This window comes from Cuculus canorus, chromosome 4 (genome assembly GCF_017976375.1).
Source record: "Cuculus canorus isolate bCucCan1 chromosome 4, bCucCan1.pri, whole genome shotgun sequence".
Classification (NCBI taxonomy): domain Eukaryota; kingdom Metazoa; phylum Chordata; class Aves; order Cuculiformes; family Cuculidae; genus Cuculus; species Cuculus canorus.
This window is the reverse complement of record NC_071404.1, coordinates 60,823,582-60,846,479: the sequence shown is the minus strand read 5'-3', so window position 1 is coordinate 60,846,479 and position 22,898 is coordinate 60,823,582. Positions and strand designations below refer to the sequence as shown.

The window sequence follows — 22,898 nt, the reverse complement described above, 5'->3', positions numbered from 1 at the left end:
TCACTGATAATCTGGAACTACTCTTTCTCAGATAAGTGAGCTATGCAGCTAGAAGTAAACCAGTGCAACTGGACTATTTTGAACAATTATCATTCTAATTCAGTATTCTGTAAGCAGCGTTTATAGGGAATGCTTGGTAGCAAGGTAATGTATATCAAAAAATGAAAATGTTATGAAACTATTGCTAAAACATTCTAAAGTTTTGAAAGCTGTTTCAGACCACTTCCAAAGTGCTTTATTGAAGCCTTACATTGATGACTTTTCTGTGTGCTGTATCACTGTATAATCTCTTTCAATTCTTTTTCATAGTGTTTATTTAGCAATGAAAGATGAAAATAGGAGCTGAAGTGCTTTAGCCCTTCTTTTTTTTCACACAGAATTTTGATTTTTTTTTTTCCAAAAGCAGCATTTTCTATTTAAGTTTATGCCATTTATGTACAGAAATTGCAAATAATATTTTTTATAACATACTTTTTTTTCTGTGTTTGAAAGACTAAAATTGAAATGCTGCCTGCATTCAGGACTGGAAGAAGGCTTGTAAAAATTCTAGCGATGCATGGCAAGATGAAAGTTGGTATGTTGTATACAGACCATATTATGTAAGACTTGAGCTCTTAGGTTTTAGAGTGATGAAGACTTTGTGTCAGTGTGGTGTTTCTCTGTATTTTAGATGGTTCTGATTAGTGTTTTCTTGGGTCTCCATGAAATAAGATGTATGGGATTAAGCTGCTGTACATGGAAATATCAAATTGAGAAGTTAGCAGAATTTAATGCATTCTATAACTGGTCTAACTCCATGTCTTCCAGCTGTATCATTAATATGACCTTCTGCTTGGTTCCATTCCCATACAGCAAATATAATTTGTATGTGGGCATTATCTGCTATGGCCTCAATCTGACTAGCTCTACAGTATTGTTCATAGGAATGTTCTTAAAAGGAAAGAAAAATGATGCTCTGATTCACTTTCATCTCATAGTTTCTAGGCCTGTAGAGGAGAAGTTTCTGCTAGTTTGTCCTTGTTTTTATGCAGCCAGGGGTGTAACATGGCTCTTCGTCCTGTAACTCTTCTACTATGAATGTATTTAAGATCCAGACAAAGCAAAATTTCCCCGAACACTCTTTTTTTGGTGGCAGTGGGCCTGGTGTTGTGTCATAGGAGGAGGTGCTACTGTCTTGTTTTTCTGTTTTTTTGGCAATGCCATCTTCTGTAGCTTACTCACTCTGGTAATCTTTGCGAAAGTATTATGGAGTGCAGATAATGATCAGATGGATTTTTTGTCTGTTTTAGTGTGTGAAGCTAAATTGAATCTGTTATATCATGGACTATCTCTGTGCCTTTGCTATAGATCAGGCAGTCTATTTTGTGTGAAAGACCTAGTTAAGAGTTCTATCAATCACCCTTGCAGATTTTTAGCATTGCTATCAAATTATACTGAAGTTTGGTTTTTTTGTGGTGAGGGTCCTTTTCACACTTTGAATCCCATTCACTTTCTTGGCTCAGAAACCAAAAGCCTGGTAAAAATTTGAAGCTGGGCAGCAGTAACAGGTAGATGAACATCTTTGAAAGAGAAATGTCATGTTTTTGTATGTGAAAGGAAAAGGACTAATAATCATGTCATCTTTGTGGGCAGTTAAGACATGGAGAATATCCTGGCTGTAGGACTGACTAAATTATGCATAGCCTCTGAATTTAAGGTAAATCATCCATTGTGTGTGTGTTAGAAAGTTGTTCAAGGGGCAGTATAGTCAATTTAACAATTGTTAAGTTGTAAACAGCATACTGAATCATGCTGTATATAATTATATATTTTTCTGGAGTGCGGTGAACAGAGCGAGAAGCTGAAGGACTCTAACTGTTCAGGTTCCAATTAACTTGTATAATTTTGGTACAAAGCCATGTGTGCTGTGTCAGCTCGTGTTTTGGAGCAAGATCATGATTTCCTAACCATAGGCATTCCAAGTCTTCAAGTGGCTTTGTCTACTAATTAATCTGGAGCTAAAATCTCCTAATTGCAGGATTTAAACTAGACAGTATAAGCTGCTCGGGAAAGATTTTGGCCTTCTTGAAGAGTTCATTTGAAAAGCAAGCATCTGTGACCAAAAAAACCTTCATGTTTTGTGCGGAACCTTTCAGCTGATTGATGTCTCTAGACGTGCTGCCACATTGATTGGTTGTCACATGGACTGTACTGTTCTGAGTACTTGGTCATACCACTTCCACACAGTTGGGAGCAGATGGGCAAACAGCAGGTAAATCTTAATATGTGTTACTGGTTGCAGGAAGTGGATCAGCTATGGATGGTTGGGTAAAGAAAGTCTGCCTTTGAAAAAGTATTTATTCAGTACCTACAAGATGGTGGTGAGTCATGTGCTTAGAAACTCTGCTAATGATAGATTTAAGAGAGCACCTACATAACCTGAGAGCTTGAGAAATGCTAGAACATCATATATGGGAACATCAACAGCAGATGATTGAGAATTTTGGGAAATCCTATAATGAACCAGTAGGGAATAATATCCTTTACAAGCTTGTCTTCTGTTTTCTGGGCAATGGGTCAGTTTGACCTATGAAAGTATATGCTGCCTGTGTTCTACTCTCTTACATTTTTATGTGCCCTGCAAATTGGTTACTGGTTGGCAGAGAATATGTACTACTTTAGTCTTAAATTAATTTCTGTTATGCATGAGTGTGGAAGGAAGTGCAGAAAGAAGGGATCTGCAATATGGGAGGACAAATTATCACCTCCGGTGTCACCAATTCTGTGCTTGGGACAAGGTGTTAGTCCATGTTTGCACTCTGTGCGTGTAACTTGGAGCTCAGTTATATTCTATCTTATTCAGTTATTTGGGATTTTTTTTTGTTACTGGTTTTGCCAAATACTGTTTAATATACTTTGTTTCAGAACTTTATTGATAGCTTACTTAAATTACATTACATTGACAGTTACTGGGTGAAAAAGAGGTGTATCCTGTTCAAAGACAACGTTAATGAATTTCCAGCACTCTCCTTCACAGTTCAGCATTAGTTCAGGAAGGTGGAATATCTTTCTTATCGCTTGAATAGCAGCTAAGTGCTTTCAAGAAGTACTGGTTAAATAGATGACTTTTTCTCTGGAAAGGTAGTCATTCGTGGAGAGAAGAACTTGCTGTGAAGTCTCCTATAAGGAAAGGTATAACAGATGATGAATGCCGCTGAAATGCTTCCCAAGAAATGGTCCTGCCCTTTAAGACTTATTAGTGCTATAATTGCAGTCCCATGCATGTAGAATAAAGACCTGGTTTCTGGACAGATGGATATACCTTACTACATTTGCAGCCCATCTGCTGGTATCAAACCTGTTTTTACAAATGCTTACAGAATAAATCTGCCTTGACCAAAATCTTTAATAGGCTTCAGGGACCCTCTAACAAGGCTTTCAGGTAGCTGATGGTGATGTCTTAAAATAGATTACTGTGACTGCTCCTTCAAAACCCTGTCCTTCTGGGTTTTTCTCCTCTTTTGCAACAGAAAATTAAAACAAAAGTGATTTTTTTTTTGTGCGTATGAAGTATACACATGCAGACAAATGCACATAAATATTTTGTATAGATAGAGGGTGACGTAATACATGTATATGTACATGCACATATGTATGTGTGGGGACACACAAACTCTTTCTTATATGGGAGTGCACTATGAAAAGTACATCCTTCCTGAAGGATGAACTTCCTGAGGAAAAGTTCAGAGAGCCAGGTATGTAATCATACTTGCCAGTGCTTCTCGTTTCCTTAGAATTGGTCTGCCTTCATTTGAGGAGAATGAAGGCAGCAGCTTATCATTTGAGGCAGCAGCTTATCATTTGTTGTCTTTCTAATTGCTGTACATAGGAACAGTTGTTCCATGGACAAGACAAATCCAGCCAGCTGCCTCTTCGCATCTCTGCTGATCCCTCAGAGTGTAGATGTTTCCTGATTGGGCCTCAGTATGAGAATGGAGTATTGTCAGATGTCTATGTTTTGAAGATGTAGTTTGTTTGTTTGAAGTTGTTTCTCGCTTGGAAATGTATGAAGTTGCTTTCTAAAGTTAGTCACAGATTCCCCCTGCTTAAAATTTCTTTAGCATAAATCTTTGTACAGAATTTCACACCTAACAGAAGGACAATATATTATAGACCTTTTTAATTGTATTTCTTGGCATATAAAAATTATAAATCTCATGCCTTGTACTACTATGTCTTGAGTTAAGGAAGGCACTCAGAAAGCAAAATTACTCTTTTTTTTTTCCTGCTACGGAAAAGTGAAGAGAATGCTCTGCTCTTTGAATAAGACTTGAGGTTTGCTACTCTGCTGGAATTAGCTTCAGCTTTCAGCTAAGTAGAGCAAGAATCTCTCAACTTATGCCTTAGTCCTAAAGATGCAGCTGCTCTTGTGTATAAAGTTCTTGACAGCTGAATTGCAGGCCTATGTTCTGTCTTGTCTGTTTTTCAGGGTAGAAATTCAGACTTTCACAATAAGGATTAGTCATCACTTGTGTGAGTAATAGCTTTACTCCCAGACAGGTAAACTCACAGATAAGATATCCATGGTGTCATCTATCTGCAGACTTCATAATGTTCTGTTCCTTATGCTGTATCTCCCTTGTCTGGGCAGGCAGCACAACACTATTATATTTTTTTTTTCTGCAGCAAGTCCTGGGATTCTGTGGTGTTGCCAGTGTTGTGGAGCGTGTGCAGTCATTTAAAGAAATGTAAATTTCCCAGGAGTTGGGAATATTGCTGTCTTGAGCATCAAAGACTGAAGAAATGGTGCAAGATAGACCCTTCAAATGGATAGCTCTCTCAGGCATCCTGAGGCTTGAGAATGTGGCAGCTTCTTCCCCTGGCTGTGAGGCTGCTTCAGAGATTTTCCTGACAGTTACTAGGAGCCAGAACATCATTCAGGGTCGTGGCTGAGGAAAGCATTATTATGGGGATGGTCGATGTTCGTCAGTAATTGTTGGGACTCATCAGCTGTTTTCGCCAAGAGTCATACCCAGGAAAAACGTGAGTGAGGTTGTAAATTGACTTAGGGCATTGGGTAAACAAGCCATTGAACTATTTGTAGTAATTAATTAGCTGAAGAGAGCAGTTGCTAGGTGGTAACTTCTAAATTGTTTATTTGTTTGTTTGTTTCATTTTCATAGCAAAAAAATACAAATATAGTTTAGTAGAAATAGTGGTAGGTAAGGTGATCCATGTGGGTGTTTGAGCTAAGTGTGTACTTAAACAAAAAATCCTTGTGTTTTAGTGGTGAAACTTCTTTACCTGTGTACGCCTAAGATAAAGTAGTATTGGAGGAATCAGATGCAGATATACTTTTCAAACTTGTTTTCTTACTTGGCCAGGTTAGTTTTAGTTGTCGGATATTGTTTCCTTCCCAGGCAGGACATATGAAATAACTGTTAATTTGAACTGTCCTCTGGATACTAGAAGTTTGTTGTGGTTGAGTACGCTAGTTATGCTCCCTGCTAGCAGGCCACATTTTTGTAGTGAGTATGTAAGGGTGCTGCTTTCAATCTGAAAACACAACAGAATTGTTTTTGAAATCAGTACATTCAGCACATGAGTACCCTACATCAGATTGTTTCAACTGTGGAGAAACTATTTCAGTGCCATAGTAAAGTATCTCTTCTGCAAACTTCTTTTTCCAACCTGTCTGGTTGTCAGACACATGAGGCTGACAAAGATTTTTTTTTTTTCTTACATCCACCCTTCCCCTACAGGGAGAAGTCATCTAAGAAGCCAAAGCGAACCCCACAGTTCACCCACCCTAACAACAGCAAAAGCCATTTGTTGAAGGATTGGAAGTGAATATATAAGATTAAAATCTGGGTTTGAAATGATATATGGTGAGGACAGTCTTTATACTTGTTAAGGGCATGTTGACTTTGACAGTGATTTATAAGTATACTACAATCCTAACACTCTTCTTGATTAATAAGGTTGGTGGGTGTTAAAAATTATTTTTACCCACATTTTAGCACATTAACATCATGGTGCTGCCTCACTGATCTGAAAATCAGCAATTTTCTGAGTTAAAATAAAACCAAACAAACAAAAGAAAAAAACCCTCCTGAAAGTTTTCTGAAGTTGACTTTCTCTTCCTAATGCCACATCCAAGAAGGTTGAGGACCTTTGCTCTCTTGGCATATTGTGCTTAGTTCCTTGCTGATCCAGTTGTGCTGCCTTCATTTACGCTGGCTATTATTTGCTGCAAGAGGCTGTCATACTGAGAAGAGACACTTATAAAGCAAGATACTGTTCTCTGTTTCTGGGACTAAAAGGATTAATAGCTAACAGAATTTGAACCCTTCAGTACTAGGGGATTTATCTAATGTAGTAGAATTCTTATCACTTAATTACCTTACCACAGGAGATGACTTGAGCTACACTTTTAAAACTCACTCTAGAGTAAGTTTATCCATGGGAAGTAATCTGTTAAGCAACACTGACTTAATTTGTACCTGTTAAATCAGTGAAGTTTACTTGTAGAGTCACAGAATTTCTAGTCTGCGTCAGTTTATATCTTAGTGTTAAATATTTGATTGTTATTCTCAAAAATTGGGGACTGATTATAAAATCACCTTTGTAGTGATATGAAAACAGCAGTTACTCTGTACAATTGTTACTACTTAATTGACTTGCCTGTCAGAGCCTCATTGTCTTACTTGTAGATACCTTTAAAATGCCACAAGTCATGGAAAGTAGTATTTATTGAGTTAGAATAATGCTTTTTAGTGACTCTGTGATATTTAAATCATGTGCATGCTACTATTTCTGCTCTTCTGACAATAAATTTCATTCCCTGTTCTGCTGTGCTAAGAGCCACAAGTGAATTAGGACAGACTTCAGTCATGACCTTTTCATGGTATGTGAGGAATGTGTAGCTCTTGCATGCAACAATGGGATAACTGCTGGACTCTAGTGGAGCTGCCATTCTTTCTTTCTCCCTAAACTGTCCTTGCTCTGGCAACAATGTCAACCGCGTAGACCTAGCAATAGTTGTGAACCCCAGTGTAAAAAAAGCAGTATGGAAGGATGCCAAGGTAGGCGTCTTTGTCAAGACTGCTGCACTATCAAGAATTTGTCTGTAGTAAGTAAGTGAAGTGACATGATAGACAGTACATCACTACATCATAAAGTTATGTTGTCAATAGCAAGATGTGTTTTGCTTGTGATTATTTCATGTCAGTAGAAGAGTTTAATTTGTCACATGTGAGTAAGTGTGTTATGGGTTGATCAGCTATTTGAAAGGTGTTACTATTGCTAAGCTGTTTTGCATTCCTAAAATCTGCGCTTTTGCATTTATAAAGCTTGTCTTAGTCACAGATTCTCTACTCCTACTTAGCAATTAAAATGGAAGTTGCAAGTATGAGAAATGCACCAAGGAGACGTGCCTCTCTAAGGTGGAGCAGTATGAGGGAGTTACCCAAGGATCTTACAATTAAACTGAGAGGGATAGAAGAGTCATGCCTTGATTTATGTGGATTAAGCTCACTTTGTAGTGATAATTATATACTCTTCTGAATACAATTTTAATATCAGATGTGAAACATCAGCTACCCAGATGTATGAAAAAACATTCTACAGTTGCCTAGAAAACATGACTTTCATGATTATTATATTCATTTTGGACTGGATTTACTAGTTTGCCTTACACAAAGTTTCAGATAAACAAGTTTATCTGGTTCTGATGATAGAGAGACAGAAAAGCAAGGGAGGGAGTCAGCAATAACCCTTGCTTGTCTTCCATTGCAAGTTCAGTCCAATGCCAAAAAGCTCATTTCTTTCCATCTTCCAGGAAAGAAAGCAAGTGTTTCTCAAGTAAAAGAAAAGCAGCTTGCTGGAGGTGTGAGCCAAAGTTCTCAATATGGCACATTCTTCTGTCTTTCAGACATGGGAATGTAAGACTGATTTAAGGCTTTGGAATGAGAAATGCTAACATCTGATCTGTTACAATGAATATGAGAACATCACTGTATGTTCAAATAAAAGGCCAACAGTGCCCTATATTTCCTGGAGTGTCCTCACATTCTTCATGTTTTATCACAAATTTGAGCTAGTTTCGGTTCCTTTACTTAGGGGATTTGAACTCAAGCAGCAAGCTATCAGTTTGAAGACAAGACGCAATTTCAAAGACATTTTTTTGATGTAGTTTAAGGATTAGCCCAGGAGCTTGGGACTGTTGATGACACTTCATCCTGTCTGCCCACATGAGAGAAAATGAGGAGAATGTGGGAGGAAAAATGTGAGTGGAAGAAGCTAATCTCTTCCAGAACTAGGGGAGGAAGTTTTTGGGTGGTAATGATAATCTCTGCTGACCTCTCCAGAATGAAGGAGGGAGGAATAATGTTTGTACTAAGATTGTATTATGTTATTATCAGGTAGCTAATGGATTGAAAAGCACCGCCGAAGTGTGTTTGTTCACAGAAACTTAAGAAAAAGTGGTCATGGCACAAGGGCCTTATCCTTCAAGACAATAAATGAGAATAATGTGCAGTAAGTAACTTGAGAGCAGGATTCTGAAAAAAAAAAAAGATCTCTAAATACAGTTGACTTGATTACCTTCTGTATTTACCTTGACTGCATGCTTGACTTGCATATTTGCAAATAATGCTTTGTTTTGTGGACAGTCTATGCAAATTGAACCTGCAGTTATAGGAAACCACATTTTATGTACACACATCTAAGTATGTGTGTATTTGAAAATGTTTCAAAGACTACTGAAGCACAAGCTCTCTTAACTTGGCTCTAGGGCTCTTTAGCAGTTTCAACCACGGTATTATTTGGGATAAACTAATTGATAGATGTATTCCAGGTCTTTTCCAGGGGTGTAAGTTGAGGTTCAATGTAAATAAATAGGATGGATGCAAGCATTCTGAAGTTACAGGGCATGGTTATGACTACAGATGCTTAGGTTCTGAAATGGGAGATGCTAGACTTTCAAAACTGTTCTGTTCCAGTTGGGTTTCACTGGGATTTGTGCATATCGAATGCTTTTAGAAAGCACTTCATACTCAGTGAGTGTTTAATAAAAGGATCAGAAGGCAGCTAATCATGGCTTTAGAATGGTGAATTTTAAGAAGTTCTTTTGGACAGAACAGTCTTATTAAACGTGCTGCTTTCAGGCATTTGTGTCTGCTGAGGAGAGGCTGAGAAAGGGCTGTTTGCTTATCTGCTAAAAGTGCTCCTTTGAAATTACCGTGTTTTGCCTAAGTATACCTGTGGAGCAAAGGGGCAGTAGGAGAAGAGGGGCAGATAGTCAGCTAGCAGTGTTTTATGTGGGAGAAATAAGGTGGTTTTCTTCACCACAAAAAATATTTTGGATGTATATATAGCCTTCTTGCTATCTCTTCTCTGTTTAAAATTTTGTCAAAGGATAAAACCAAACACAACAGTATTTTATGTGATTATCTAGAAACTATAGCAATCTGTCTGTATTCTAGATTTTTTTCACTGCTTCTAGCACACCTAAAAAAATATACAGTGTGTGGCTTGAGCAGCTGCTCTCCATGTTTCTTGGCAGAGTATTCTGATGTGGTATCAAATAACTATGAGTTACTGCAGGCATCTTAGTTGATGTTGTTAAATGTGGCTCTTGACTTGGAGCTTGGTTCTGTAGTTATAAAATGGGGAAAAATGCTGATGCAGAAAATGGGGAAAAAAGCAAGGGATATGTGTTACTATAACCAAAACAAAGTTGTCAACCAACAATTAAGTTGAAGCAATTTATCCTTTTGACTTTCAGTCTGTTTTTAGAAAGTTTTTCACAATATTACTGTTATTATATGTAGTCTTTACTAAACAGTTTCAGCACTAGCTTCCTTAATATTACATCTGGCAAGAGTTCAATAAAATCAGGAAAGAGTAAGCAATTAAAATTTTCCAAATTCTTGGTTGCTATTGGAGACCTTCAATTTTAAATTTAAAATGCATAAGGAAAAAAATTAGTGATTGGGGAAATCAGAATTTTGGGCATGTAACTTCAGTGCTGTTTCTGTAATTTAAGAAGCTGGATCTTTTGAAAACTTTGGGAGATGTAGGGGAAAAAATAAGTATATACCTTGCAAACAGTGATTTTGAAGCACAACTTCTGTTCTGCTTTCCGTCTTGCCTTGGACTGAGGAAGTGTCAGGCTACCTTTTATGCCACATTGGCACTGTCTGGATATCCCAAAGGTGGTATGCTTTTAACACAGGTTGCTGGGACCGTAGAGAGTTGGGGCAAGGAGGTTACTGAGCTTGGGAAGAGATAGAACTATCCGTCTCACTCATCCAGGAGTGTATATACTATCAGCCTTAGAGGGAGGAGCTGACGCTTGGTCCTCCTGAGGTAAACAGGCTTTTTAAAGGAGGCGTTTGAGATACCGGAGAGGCCTTTGGCTTGAGCAGCATTCTTTCTTGGAACTGTGCTGCTTGTATGGCTTAGGGCTGAATGGCGTGGAGGGTGAGAAATTGCAATCAGGGCTTGTTGATATAAATGATTTACACCTGAATTTACTCTCTTGACCTGGAGCAAAAAGTGCTGCCTCCACAGGATACAACTCCTTTCCTGTGGAAAGTGTACTCCTTTATGGTCTAGGAGTAAATTCTGTCCCAAAGCAAGCAACCCAAATGTAATGTTCATGTCTATGCTTCTCCAGTGTTAACTATTTTAATTTGTCCACTGTCTTCTTACTGTATTGTGCTCTCTGCTGTGTGAATGTCTCTTTTTGGATGTTGTGTGGCTGTGATCTTGTGTGGATGTATGGGCAATTCACACCTTCACAGTTCATGTTGAGTTCATACCAGCTAGCCTTTTGCCCTGCACCTGGACTTCTCACTTGTGAAGCAAGGTGCAGAAACAGGATCCTCCTGATCCCATCTCCAGCTAAGTGTCAGTTTGCCTTCATGTTAAGGTGCCACCATAGTGCTGTCCCAAGGAAAAAAGGAAGTTAGCTTGTCAGTAGAATGTGCACCATTCAATGTTCATTCTTATTGATCTGTTCATTTTTATTAGAGTGAAAGGAATGGGGCACAGGATGCCAGCACAAAAATCTTGCTTACGTTAAGTGAAGAAGTCACAGGGAAAAGACTCATTGCAGTAAAGTGGACTGACAGGAACCTAACTAATAGTCCTTTGAGAACTCTGCTGGTGCATCTAGATTTCTTTGCTGGTCAACTTGATACCCTAAAAGACACAACAACTGCCAGGACCATCTTTGGAAGTTTGAAGCAGACTAGTTTGTACCATTAATAAAAAAGAAGTCTTCATTTTTCTTAGAGTTTTGTGTTCTGTCATTTCAGGCCAATACTGTTAAACTTTCTTAAAATCCCCTCACCCTCTCTCTTTGGATTAGCCCTTCTTTGCTCAATTGAAATCAGCTAAAAATTTACCCCTGATGGAGATTATTCAGCTTGGCTATGAGTAACCTCACCTAGGAGGGTTGGAACTAGATGGTCTTTGAGGTCCCAACCCAACTATTGTATTATTCTGTGATATTTACCCTGTCTTCTCTTTCCTGCATTTTAAGAGATTACTGTTCTTAGCCCATTGTCCCCTGTTGCTATCACCCAGCTTCCTTTCTCTGAGTTCTTATCCACAAGAGTTTAAATACAGTTTAAGTGGTGATTAATTGTAATTAGAAAATGAATGTTATACAACCATGCAGCCACAGATCTAACTGCAATTAGAGGGTTAAGGTATGAAGATAAGCAAACTTGCTACTGTATACTATAAAAGCTCTATATAATTTTCTCTTATATAAGTGACTTGATGCTGTCATTATTTGCTGTTTATCAAAATGTTCATTGCACAAACCCAAAAGCTTTTGCATGTATTGAACACATTTTTCATTTAAGCTTCTCAGTTCACAGAGGGATGGTATTGAAGGCTCCCAGGATCTTAGGAGACAGCAAATTCAGAAGAATTGTGCAAACTTTATTATTCCTTCTTTCTTCTTGTGAAAAACATCTGTTGCAGACAAACTAGTGGGGAAGAAGTACGTTTTGAGCCAGGCCCTTTTACTGTCAGCTTCATTGTGTAAAGTTAATGGTGCCTAGCTGCTAAGAGGTTGGCTATAGGGTTGCAGAACACTGGCCACACATTTGACCACAAACATTCCACCTCAGTTTGCTTCAGCCAGTTCCTCAGTGACAGAACCATTTTGTGGAAGCTTCTTTAGTCTTTAGAATGTTGGGCTGCTCTTTGCTGTTACAGAAAGGCATATGTAACATAGTTTTGAGGAAGAAGAGTTACAGGAAAAGTTACCAAAACAAAGTTAACCAAAATATTGCTGAAACAGATACACTTCAATGACAGTACCACTCAAATCCCAATTCCTGCCATTTTGTGTGTGGCTGTATTTGTAGTAACTGATGTTTTGTTTTATTCTACTTTGAAATTTTTGGGGTCTAGTATGTTGTGATGTTTGGTTTTATTTGTCAAGCTGCTACTGGATGTAATATGCAAGCAGTTCTTGTTGCCTACACTGCTACAGCTGAGGGACCTGTGTGGCTGGGTTCATACACTTCTTACTGTGATCAAGAAATCTTTTCTTGTAGGATTCTTTTGCTGTGAATGTAACATGTTTAGGAGTTTGAGCAGACATGCTTATGGTCCCTGTAGTGATGTTAAATAGGGAATCAGCTTATATCTGCTACAGAACAATCTGCACTGTTATTTAATCACAGCTAAAAGAAATCAGGATTTTGCAGGATAGGGAAAAGGAGGTATCAGAGAAGGATTTGGAGAGAGGCATTTTTGTTGGTGGTGTTCGCTCAACGTACTTCCTTTGGAATATTTGGAACAATTTTTTCATTTGCGTATCATACATTTTTAGTCCCTAGATTAAAACAATATCTTTTAATCTTCGTTATCCAGTTTGATTCTAGATGCACATACTGAAATTTGAGACAGTGCCACGAAATCACAAAATTCCTGATACAGATAATAAACTAGATGCACTGTGCCAGGTGTATGCGAATCTCATACTGAGTAGAACCACATTTATCTCTGGCTTTCCGTTCATTTATTGCAAGTCTGTATTGGTCCCTAGCTTTCCATTTTGAGCGGTGTATTCATTTTTCTCTTAGGGAGTTCAGAATTCATCTTTTCTGGATCTGTTTTCCCTTCCACTGTCTTTTGATTATGACTTTTGGACACTATTGTTGAAAATATATCTGGCTTAGTAAATGTGCAGAATAATTGAATGCTAAAAACTGGCAAGCTTTGAGGTAAAGAAAAGTAAGCTGTCTGTGATGAAATGCAGTCAACATTATGTAAATTTTCAATAGCATAGTATAGAATTCTAGTTGAAAAGGCTCTGGATGATAGTTCAGCAAGTATCTCCAAACCTCATGTTTTCAGCTAGAAACTGCAGGATATCCAGCCTTTTGTATTACCATTATATGGGTATGAGCCTGAAAGTATAAAACCTGGAAAGCTCGAAACTGCCTAGGCAGTTGAGAAACCAAATATAGCTAGTTAGCCTGTCCTCCTTGCAAATTGTCAGACTAATATCCGTCAGTGTACATCTGAGTCAGGGTAGTATGCTAATGAGGAGACTCCGGCTAGTTGATTAAAAAGGGAGGAAAAGGAACATCTAGCAGTACCATTGCGTCATCTGAAGCTGTTGATACCAGTTACTGATCTTGGGACAGTATGCATTGCTTGTGTAACTGTCTTTCCACCATCAAGTTTGGAGCCTTTGAGACCTACGAACTCATCACTGATGACTGACAATATACCTTAGGCTCTTACTGCAGCTCACTGCCTCAAGTTTTTATTCTTTGGATATTGGAGAAAAGCAGAGAGAGAAGCTACTGCAACGGCATCTCAGTAAGAAACATTAATTGGCATGAGTGCTCAATCTGAGAACATTTACTGTCCATAGAATGGTGAAGTAATTAAGCACATACATTATTTATTTGTTCTTTGGCTTACCAAAATGACGAAGCCTTGTCTTTTGCCAGAATATTTAGGGATGCATTCTTCGGTTTCCAAATTGGTTTTGGACAACTGAATATCATGTTGTAATATGGTGAAAATGATTTAGCTCTTTGAAAAAATACTAAAACCTGACCTCTTTTAGCTGGAGAAGGAAGTCTTTGTTTGTTTTCTGGGGATGTAATATGTAGAGCATGACTGATATTTTTTCTGTTTTCTTAAATGATAAAGCAGCTGAACAAAGGAGATAACTATCACTTCCACAGCTGGCTTGCTTGCATGTTTGAAGGCAGCGCTTCTTATTATTTGGTCATGAAATAATATAAACAGCCTTGTGAAAATATATTGGAAGAAGGGCTTCCTTTCCTAACAGCTTTACTGACTTAAATCTGTCAAAATAATGTTAGTAGCTGATTTACATTACTAAACCTGTAACTACTAATCATTTTGTCTTTTTCTTTTTTTTTCAACAGAGCAAACTGTTGCTCATAGCATGTGGACTAATGCCAGCTTGTTGACTTTATTAATTTAGTAGCCTACAATATTAATATATATCATTATTGTCTTAACTCAAGTTTTTCTTCTTCTTAGTAGTAGGTGCTCAAGAGTTCTTTATTGCCGCGGTGAATGTTTTGTAATGTTTATATTTGATGGGTTCTATTAATGTTAAGAGAATTTTTGTAGCTGAAGGTTGAACATGGGTTATTAAACTGCTGGAGTGCTATATGAAAGGAGAAAATAACTCTTATGTATTCTTAAATCACTCTGTCTTGTTTCCCAGGTATCATGCATGTGTCACTGGCAGAGGCTTTGGAGGTTCGGGGAGGGCCATTACAAGAAGAGGAAATATGGGCTATTTTGAATCAAAGTGCAGAGAGCCTTCAAGAACTATTCAGAAAAGGTAGGTGTTTTTAAAGAACTGGAAACATCTTGGTTATGTTTACGTGTCATATAAGTAATCCTCCCTGTTCTCCTTAGGCTCTAAACCCAAATAATAACTTGCTTCTAGATTATCTTTGGGTAAAGTGCCTAGCTGCACCCCAGCCCAAAGGATGTTTCCACTATTACTTCAGTTTCTGTCAGGATCTGTGGCACATTGTTTCATGTGGTGACAACTTCACTTTAGTAGGAAGCTACCACAGAGTCTTTGCATTATTTTAAATTCATTGAAATGAAGACTTATCATTTTTTTCTATTTTCTGAGACCATTGGAGCACTTTGTTCCTGAAGAGGACATAGAAACGGGTACAGTACAGTGCAGTCATGATTGGTCTGCTCTGAAGAGGTTTAGTGTCAAGTGAGGCAAAGGGGAGCCACTGAAAACTTGACCAGAGGGCTAGGTATCATTCCCCAGAATGCAATTAGCATGGCATATAAACATAATGGAAGGAACGTGGGTTGTACTTTGAAGGAGTAGAAGTATCTCTCCTCCACCATTTCCCCAATTTAGTAGTCTGCAAATTGAGTACCTGCAATACTGCTAATAATTATATGTTTTACCACTCTAAGTATGAAACTCTTCCTTATGTTTTTATTTCTTTTCTTTACAATCTGCAAGTCCTTAAGCCCTCTTCCCTCCCTTCCCCCCCTTTTTTTTTGCTTTTTGTAGCAATAAAAGCTTAACTCCAGTATTAAAGTTTGGTCACGTCTTTAATCTGGCCTCAGGGTATTAGATCTCATCATACATCTTAGTATTTCAGCAAATTCGGGGGGGGCATCTCCACGCTTATATCTAAGCATGCATATGTAAGCTTATTCAGTTTCATTCAGGAAGAATCAAAAGCTCACACTTTGAAAATAGCCATTGTTTTGCCACATTACTATGCAAGGACTATGGAAAAACTCCAAAGAGGGCAGATGTGGGTAGAAACTGTCATACAGCATTTGATTTCTGTTCCAGCTTGACTTAGCAATTTCTCTGAAATATTTTTGGTAGGCAAAATATGGGTAGTTTTGATATCCCATACAAATTTCCCTTTTCCCCTTTACCATTTAGCTCACAGCCCATGCATGGTGAGAAGCTTCCTAAGAAGCATTAGGAATACTGAGTTTATTGTTGCAGTTTGACTGACTGTACTGTCCCGCTGCTGCTTGTATTGTAATGAAGGGAAAACTGGCATCTGCTTTCCTCTCTCTTTCTCTCTTTGTTGTCTCTGAGAGAGAATCAGAGGAATGATTTTTTATTTTTTTTTTTTTAAGAGGGCAGGTTGTTGAGACCCAGTGAGACCTTGACTAAAGAGAGATCTTGGATGATCAGGGGTTTATTCTTAGGCACTTTACAGGAATTGACAGATTGAACTCTGTCTTTGAATCCACCTGAAAGATCACTGCATGATGAGAATATAGTAATGAAACCACTTACAACATTATCCTGGATCTGAGTTCTTTCCATGAAGGAAGTCTCCACTGAAAATAAGAGTTTACCCTTTCTTGGCCTGAGATTAGTGCAGAAAAGAGTTATCATAATTACTTTGAAGGCTGTATGCAAGCACTGAAAATTACAACACAGTCAGCCCTCCTTCAGGGGACAAGTACTGAAAGATGAGAGCACAAAATAGAAATCTGCCCCAGGAATTCTGGTATGTGCTTTTAAGGTAGGCAAATGCTTGCCAGCCAAGACTGGCTAATGTGGCAGGAGCTTCTGGTCTTACTTCCTATCAGTGAAAACCAAAACATAAATTCAGATAAAATCAGTGACAGAAGACTTTTTTTCTTCTTGGAGGTGAAGCTGTTATATTGAGTTGTTTTTCTGCTAGTTCAGCAAACTATTTTCAGTTGCATGCTATTAATTAACCTGGGATATAGCCCTGTGGTAAAATGCGCTTTGAATGAAAGAGCTTTACTATGTAGGTAAGGTTGACAAAGGCAATCTGATTCCTCCCAGCAAGATTAGGATAAACAGACAGTCTTTAATGAAGATTTGGCTTCACTAAGGTTATGATCTAGAAACCATTTTTGATCATCTTGCGTATCAGTTTCTGTGCTGGCTTGTAAAGATACATTGCAGAGATGCAGGAACAGACAATGCAGAGGTTTCTGTAGGCTTGTCTGATTCAGTTCTGTTCTTTATTTGTGGAGGACTTATAGCAAGCATGGGGAATTCTAGAGAAAGCCTCTTTTCCTTGGTTAAATTTCAAACCTGGCATACAGCATGAAAGAGCTATTCTACGGCAGATGGTTTACCGTTTCCGAAATTTTTCAGAACTCGCCAGTTGGTCCTGGACAGAGGAGAATGAGCTTTTAGATTCTGGAGGTTTACAGTATACTGAGCTCTGACTCTCAGAAATGTTCATTTCTTCCTCTTTTAGCTCTGGAGTCCATAAGCATTTTCTGTATTGTTTTCTTTCAAAAAAACAGATTTGGTAAATTCTTGATCTGTAAAAGTTCTGCATGTCCTTTAGTGGGTCTACCTTCTTATGCCTCAAAGTACTGAATAAAAGAAGCACAGAATGAAAATCCGTCTCTTAGGTTATTAATCACATATCATACCAGATCTAGTTCAGAGACTGACACAAAACTATGCATATTTTTATGCCTATTTGTGTTTGCAATTCTAACAGATGTAGAACTCTTTTTACAAATTGATTTCAATCATTATAAGCAATGAAAGATTAGATTGAAATACCCATTTGCTAATCACTGATTTAGAAGATCAACTCTGGTAGCTGTCTTGTCAGCATATATAAGCTGTTAAATGGAGGAGAAAGACAATCTAGTAGATCTGCAACTGAGTGACATCAGTTGTACTGGTGACGTTGAGATTAATCTGGAGATTTGAAAAGGCCGATACCAGACCTGCCCTTGTCTTACATCTGTTTAATTATGTGCAATAACTGTTTTGTTGTTGAGAGGGTGTATCAGCTGTTTCAGACGTGCTGTATCTTGTGCTCGGTACTCCATCAGGTCAAAGGAACAGTCTTTGAAGTAAAGTATCTGGAATGTGAGATTATAAGTATAAGGAGCATGCTGTGCTCTCTGCTGCTAAGAATTATAACCAGGCCTCCCTCTAATTTGGTAGGTTTAACTGGAGAAGACTTATCAAAACTTGAAAGTGGGAAAGACTTCATGAGTCACTTAGACCACTCCTATGCTAAAGCCTCTATTGTGGATTCTGAAAATAGTTGGACCTTATGTTTGAGGGCATGTGTTTAAAGGGAGGGAAAAGAGAAAGGGAAAAAAGTAATCTGATAATACAAAGGCAGGCTGAGTAAAGAAACAGACTTTACAAATTTACTGTCTTGCAAATTTGTAATGGGAAATAATTTATGTAAAGAAAAGTGATATGATCTGAAAGTGGGTGTGTTCTGGGGACCTGTGAATCTTGTTAACAGTCATACTCTTGCATCTGCTTAGCTTGGCTAAGTCTAGTGAAAAGAAGGAAGCTGAAGTGTGAAATGTGTTGATGAGAAGTAGTGGTGGGTCCCAAATAGTCATAGACCTAGTTGGGGTGGAGAGGAAAATGAATTGTTTTGGTTGATGAGGGAAAATGCAGGGCAGGCATCAGGCGGTGAAAATCATAATTTTACTGCCACTTCTTTCTGGCAGATATTAAATGATTGTTTTATTTTTTTCTCCCTTTTACCAAAAGCTGCTGAGGAACAATTTTTGTTTTTCACTTTCTGGTGGAACCATTTCATCTTTTGGTTGCTGAGAAGGGAAGAGATGAGGCTTTTGTGGGATTTGGTGATATTTTTTTTTTTTTTTTTAAATCCCCCATCCTCAAGTGAGGCTTGATGACCACTTATGCTCTTTCTAGAACTCTCTGCTAAATGTGGTCAAGGTAACGATAAAGCATAGTATGGTGTTATGCTGACTGGGGTGCATGTCAGGAATAACAGGATGAACTTGGAAGCTTAATTGTTCACTCTATTTCTTGCTACAGTATCCTCAGGAAAAAGTACATTCCAGTTAGCTACTCAGTATTTCTCCCTGTGCTGCTGGTTTCCAAGGGGTTCAATATCACATCAGAGCTCTCTACTCAGTCCCATCCCTTTGTGCCCAAGGGAGAGGGAGCAGCAGCACTGCAACGCTGCTGCCCTGCACAGGAGACAAGCAGGGACATGCTGGGCTAGCTCAGAGGACTGTCAGACTTAACCCGTAAGCGGGACACGTCAGTGGTCTGGCTGCCTCCAGCCTGGCTGAAGCATAAAAATCTTCAGGTCCTTTTATTTGTCTCAGTGAGAGCTACAGGGTGAAGTAAAGAGAAAAATGAGTGTCAAAAACCTTCTGTATGTTTTGGGGTTGTTTGTGCTTTAAGGTATGTCTTTTGTGTCCTGAAAGAGTTTAAATGTACATCACTTCTCACCATTTTTACTAATGACTGTGGCCTAAGAGAGAAGTGGGAAAAAGAAAAACTGAAGGAGTTAGAATTGTTTATGTAGTCTGGGGATTCAAAATTACCTGCCATCAGTATTGTAAAATGGATTAATTTTAAATTTCTACCTGAACTTACTAGCTCTTATAACGTGGTGGGATTTTTGTCTTTGTCTGCTTGTATACTGTTAAACATGTAAAGGACTGTTTTAATAGTCTTTAATTTGTTTGGCAGGTGCTGTGTAGTTGCGGATTATGTAATTTTTTTCATTGCATTTAAAACCATTTTAAAACCATTCTCTCACTTTAAGTAAGTCAAAATTATTTCTCTGTCTTGGCACTGATTGATAAATTGTGCTCTCACAAGTGTTTTGTTACCAAGTTGCATAGTTGTGGAGTTAAATCAGAGGGCTGGCAGCCTATTGCAGCCACTGGATAGAAATTGACCAGAATTCATATCCCAAATCATCTTTTTTTTTTTTTTTTTTTTTTACCACACCATTGGCCCATTACCTTGGTGATAACTATCAGGCTGAAAAGTCACAAAAAAATTTTTTTTTTTTTTTTTGCTGTGACAAAGACCTCTGGTTTTCATGGGAAGCTCAGCAGTTTTATGAAACAGCTTAAACTGGTTTAGCCTACGTGATCAGCCATCAGTTACTTATTTCTTTTGGATCCAGGAAAGAAAGCCAGAGCAATGAAATACACTCCCCAAGGCAAGAAGACTGAGCCTGTCTTGTGTATCATAGAAAGCAGAACAGGGGGAATCCAGTTCTGCACTGTGAATACTAAGCCTGCTGTACTGCCTTTCAGCAAAACACACTGGCATTTTAAAATCCATTATCTATAACAAACTCCTTTGGTATCTCAGGTGATTATACAACTTGAGATAACTAGTTGAAGTAGACTCTGTAGGATCTTTCCATTTCTAGAATGTTTGTTGCCCTCAATTATATGTTTTCCTTTTTGAAGTAAAATTCTGCATAGCACTTTAAGGTATATTCAGAAGGATGTGTATGTTAGACTGAAAAATGAATTGCTGAGTTCTATACTGAATATTCTCTCTTGCACACATTGGTAGGAGGGGAAACTTTGTGAGCTTCAGGATCTGAAAGCTGGGAATGTTTTTCTGGAAAGTTATATTGCCAAGTTGTTAATATCATTTTGCTTTAGTACCACAGAATGTAGAAAGCCTAAAAGCAATTTCTTAGCTTCTTTTGGAGGAAAGGGAGTTCGAGAAATTGAAGGACTTACTTGATAGATCCTTTTACATCTGATACCTACAAGCAGTAATTTAATACATTTCCTAGGAGATTAGAAATATTCTAGATTACAAGATAATTGAACAGGCTAGGACCCAACACTGTAGGAACATCCTGAGCTGATAGGAGAATGGAAAATGTTGTTAGTGATGGGACTGAAAGAGGAAATTATCCTTTGCTGTTGGTGCTTACAGTGTAGAGGGAAAAGAAAGACTTATCCTTTAAATATGTAAATCCTCAAATCTTCCTGACTTAGTTATGTATTACCTTCAAGGTAGATTTTGGTGTTTAACACTTGCCCCTGTGCATGTAGCCTGTTCCTTACCACCTCACTCCTTTTATTTAGTATGTCTGTGCCCAGAAGTTTGACAGCAGTGTTATCAGACATCAAAAATGTTGCTGTCAAATTGCACATGGCTGTCACACTTGACCCAGCTAATTTCAGTAGCTAAAACTGTACAGCTGGGCTGCCAAATCCCTTCCCCGCCCACTTCCAGGCAAAGAAGGTAGGAAAATGAAAGGAAAAAGACATGTGGCTTGGAAACTAAAACCACAGCTTTAATGAAATAATAGTAATAATAATAACAATAACAACAACAACAACAATAATAATAAGTAATAAAATATATACAAATATATAAGATTACACTCCTACTCCTTGATGACTGTATATCACCACAAATGCTGCAGAACAGACACAAGGGAAAGGGTCCAAGGCTAAGAGGGAGGTGGGCTCGGGAACTGGATTCAGAAATTCACAGATTTGGGATCAGAAGCAATTACAGACAAGGTCCTCACTGGATGTTGGCCATTGCAGAAGAGGGAGGACCCTCATAGTCTCTCAGTTTTGTACCAAGTATGACATATGTGGGATGGAATACTCTGTTGTCAGTTTGCCACCTATCCTATCAGCCCCTCCTTGAAAATGTGGCACTTTTTCACTAGCTCGAGGATGGCTTTGGTTACTTTACGGATAAGTCTTTTTAAATACCAATGTCCTGTGTTATCACTTCTAGGAGGAACACTTTCTCAAGAATATGCAGTTAACATTTGGAGAATGAAGTTAGAGCAACTGAGTTAGTCACAAAACTGACTCTAATTTAGCTCAAACCACAACAATGCTGTTAGAAGGTGGTTTCTTCAGTGCTTGTTTTGTTCTTTTTAGGTATTATTCACAGAGTTTGAATTGGTGACCTTCCTAAGATTTCAGCTTTATTCTTTGCCCGCTTCCACTGCTGCCTAGAGTTCTTCTTTTTCACTTTGAAATATTTTTTTTTTCTTTAGGGTAAAAAGGACTTTTGTGCCCCAAAACTTTTCTGGTTTGTCCTGTTCTGTCAACTACGCTAATAAGGAGTTATTTCCTCTCTCTACTAACTTTGTCTTCTTTCTTCAGATCATTGCTGCTGCAGCAGTGCTGTATTAGTATACTAGTTAACTCCATTCTTTGTGTAGGAATTAGCCTTTATCACTACAAAATGTGATCATTTTATATGTCTACTGTAACATAAATGAAATAACCTGAGGACAGGAGAGCTTGTGAGTATTTTAGCAGGCTCTTCCTGAGCTTGCTGTTATGAGTAATAGCAAAGAATAATCAAAAAAAGATAGGTGTTGCTCCTTAGTGTGGTTAAAATAGAGGTTGTTGTGGTCATGAAGCCCCACAGGTGGAAAAGGAAGCCATTAATAATATGTATGATGAACTGAATGTGTCTTTGAACAAATAAAATAACATCAAGTCAGGGCATTAAGCAACATTGTTTTAGTTTCAAGATTGGGGTTTTTTTCCTTTCAAATACAGCTGATCCTGCTGCTCTGGAATTCATCATTTCTCCGTGGTCTCTCCTGTTGCTTCCATCTGGTAGTGTATCATTTACTGATGAAAATGTCACCCAACATGATCTGCGAGCGTTCACAGCACCAGAGGTTCTGCAGAACCATTCTCTATCATCTCTGTCAGATGTTGAAAAGGTACAGTACCTATTCCTTGGCAGACAGCTGTTACCTTTTGCTGTTGATCTCTTCACAAAATGGCTTTAAAGCTGTCCCTGTTGTCTCACTGTATTTCTTGATTTGTATATGTAATTGTTGATTTCTTTTGTAATAGGAGAAGGGGTCTTCCTACTTTGCTTTTGTCTATGAAAGTGGAATAGTGGTTATGGTTGTATGTACTTAAGAAGTGTCTGTGTGCAGGTCTCTGTCATGTGTGCTACTGACAGCCACACTTGGGCAATGGCTGTAGAGAATAACTGACCATTAAACTAATAGTAAACAAGACTTTGTCACCGTCTAAAAGAATTCAGTGACATCAACAATTTTAATTTTTTAATATTTTTGAGGCAAAATGCATCTAAGAGGTATGCAAAGGAAGTAAGCAGTCCA

The 22,898-nt window shown here is 38.2% G+C and overlaps 1 protein-coding gene across 7 annotated transcripts in view; it reads left to right on the top strand.

Annotated features, from left to right (window-relative positions):
* PTPN13 (protein tyrosine phosphatase non-receptor type 13) overlaps positions 1-22,898 on the top strand; it is a 113,285-nt gene that overhangs the window by 9,583 nt on the left and 80,804 nt on the right. For all 7 annotated transcript variants that reach the window (XM_054065827.1, XM_054065826.1, XM_054065832.1 and 4 more), the window contains 2 exons: positions 14,726-14,845; positions 22,318-22,487. In XM_054065827.1, coding sequence (XP_053921802.1) covers positions 14,731-14,845; positions 22,318-22,487 — 285 coding nt within the window. In that variant the 5' untranslated portion in view covers positions 14,726-14,730. Of the gene's footprint in view, positions 1-14,725; positions 14,846-22,317; positions 22,488-22,898 lie in introns of those variants that run through there.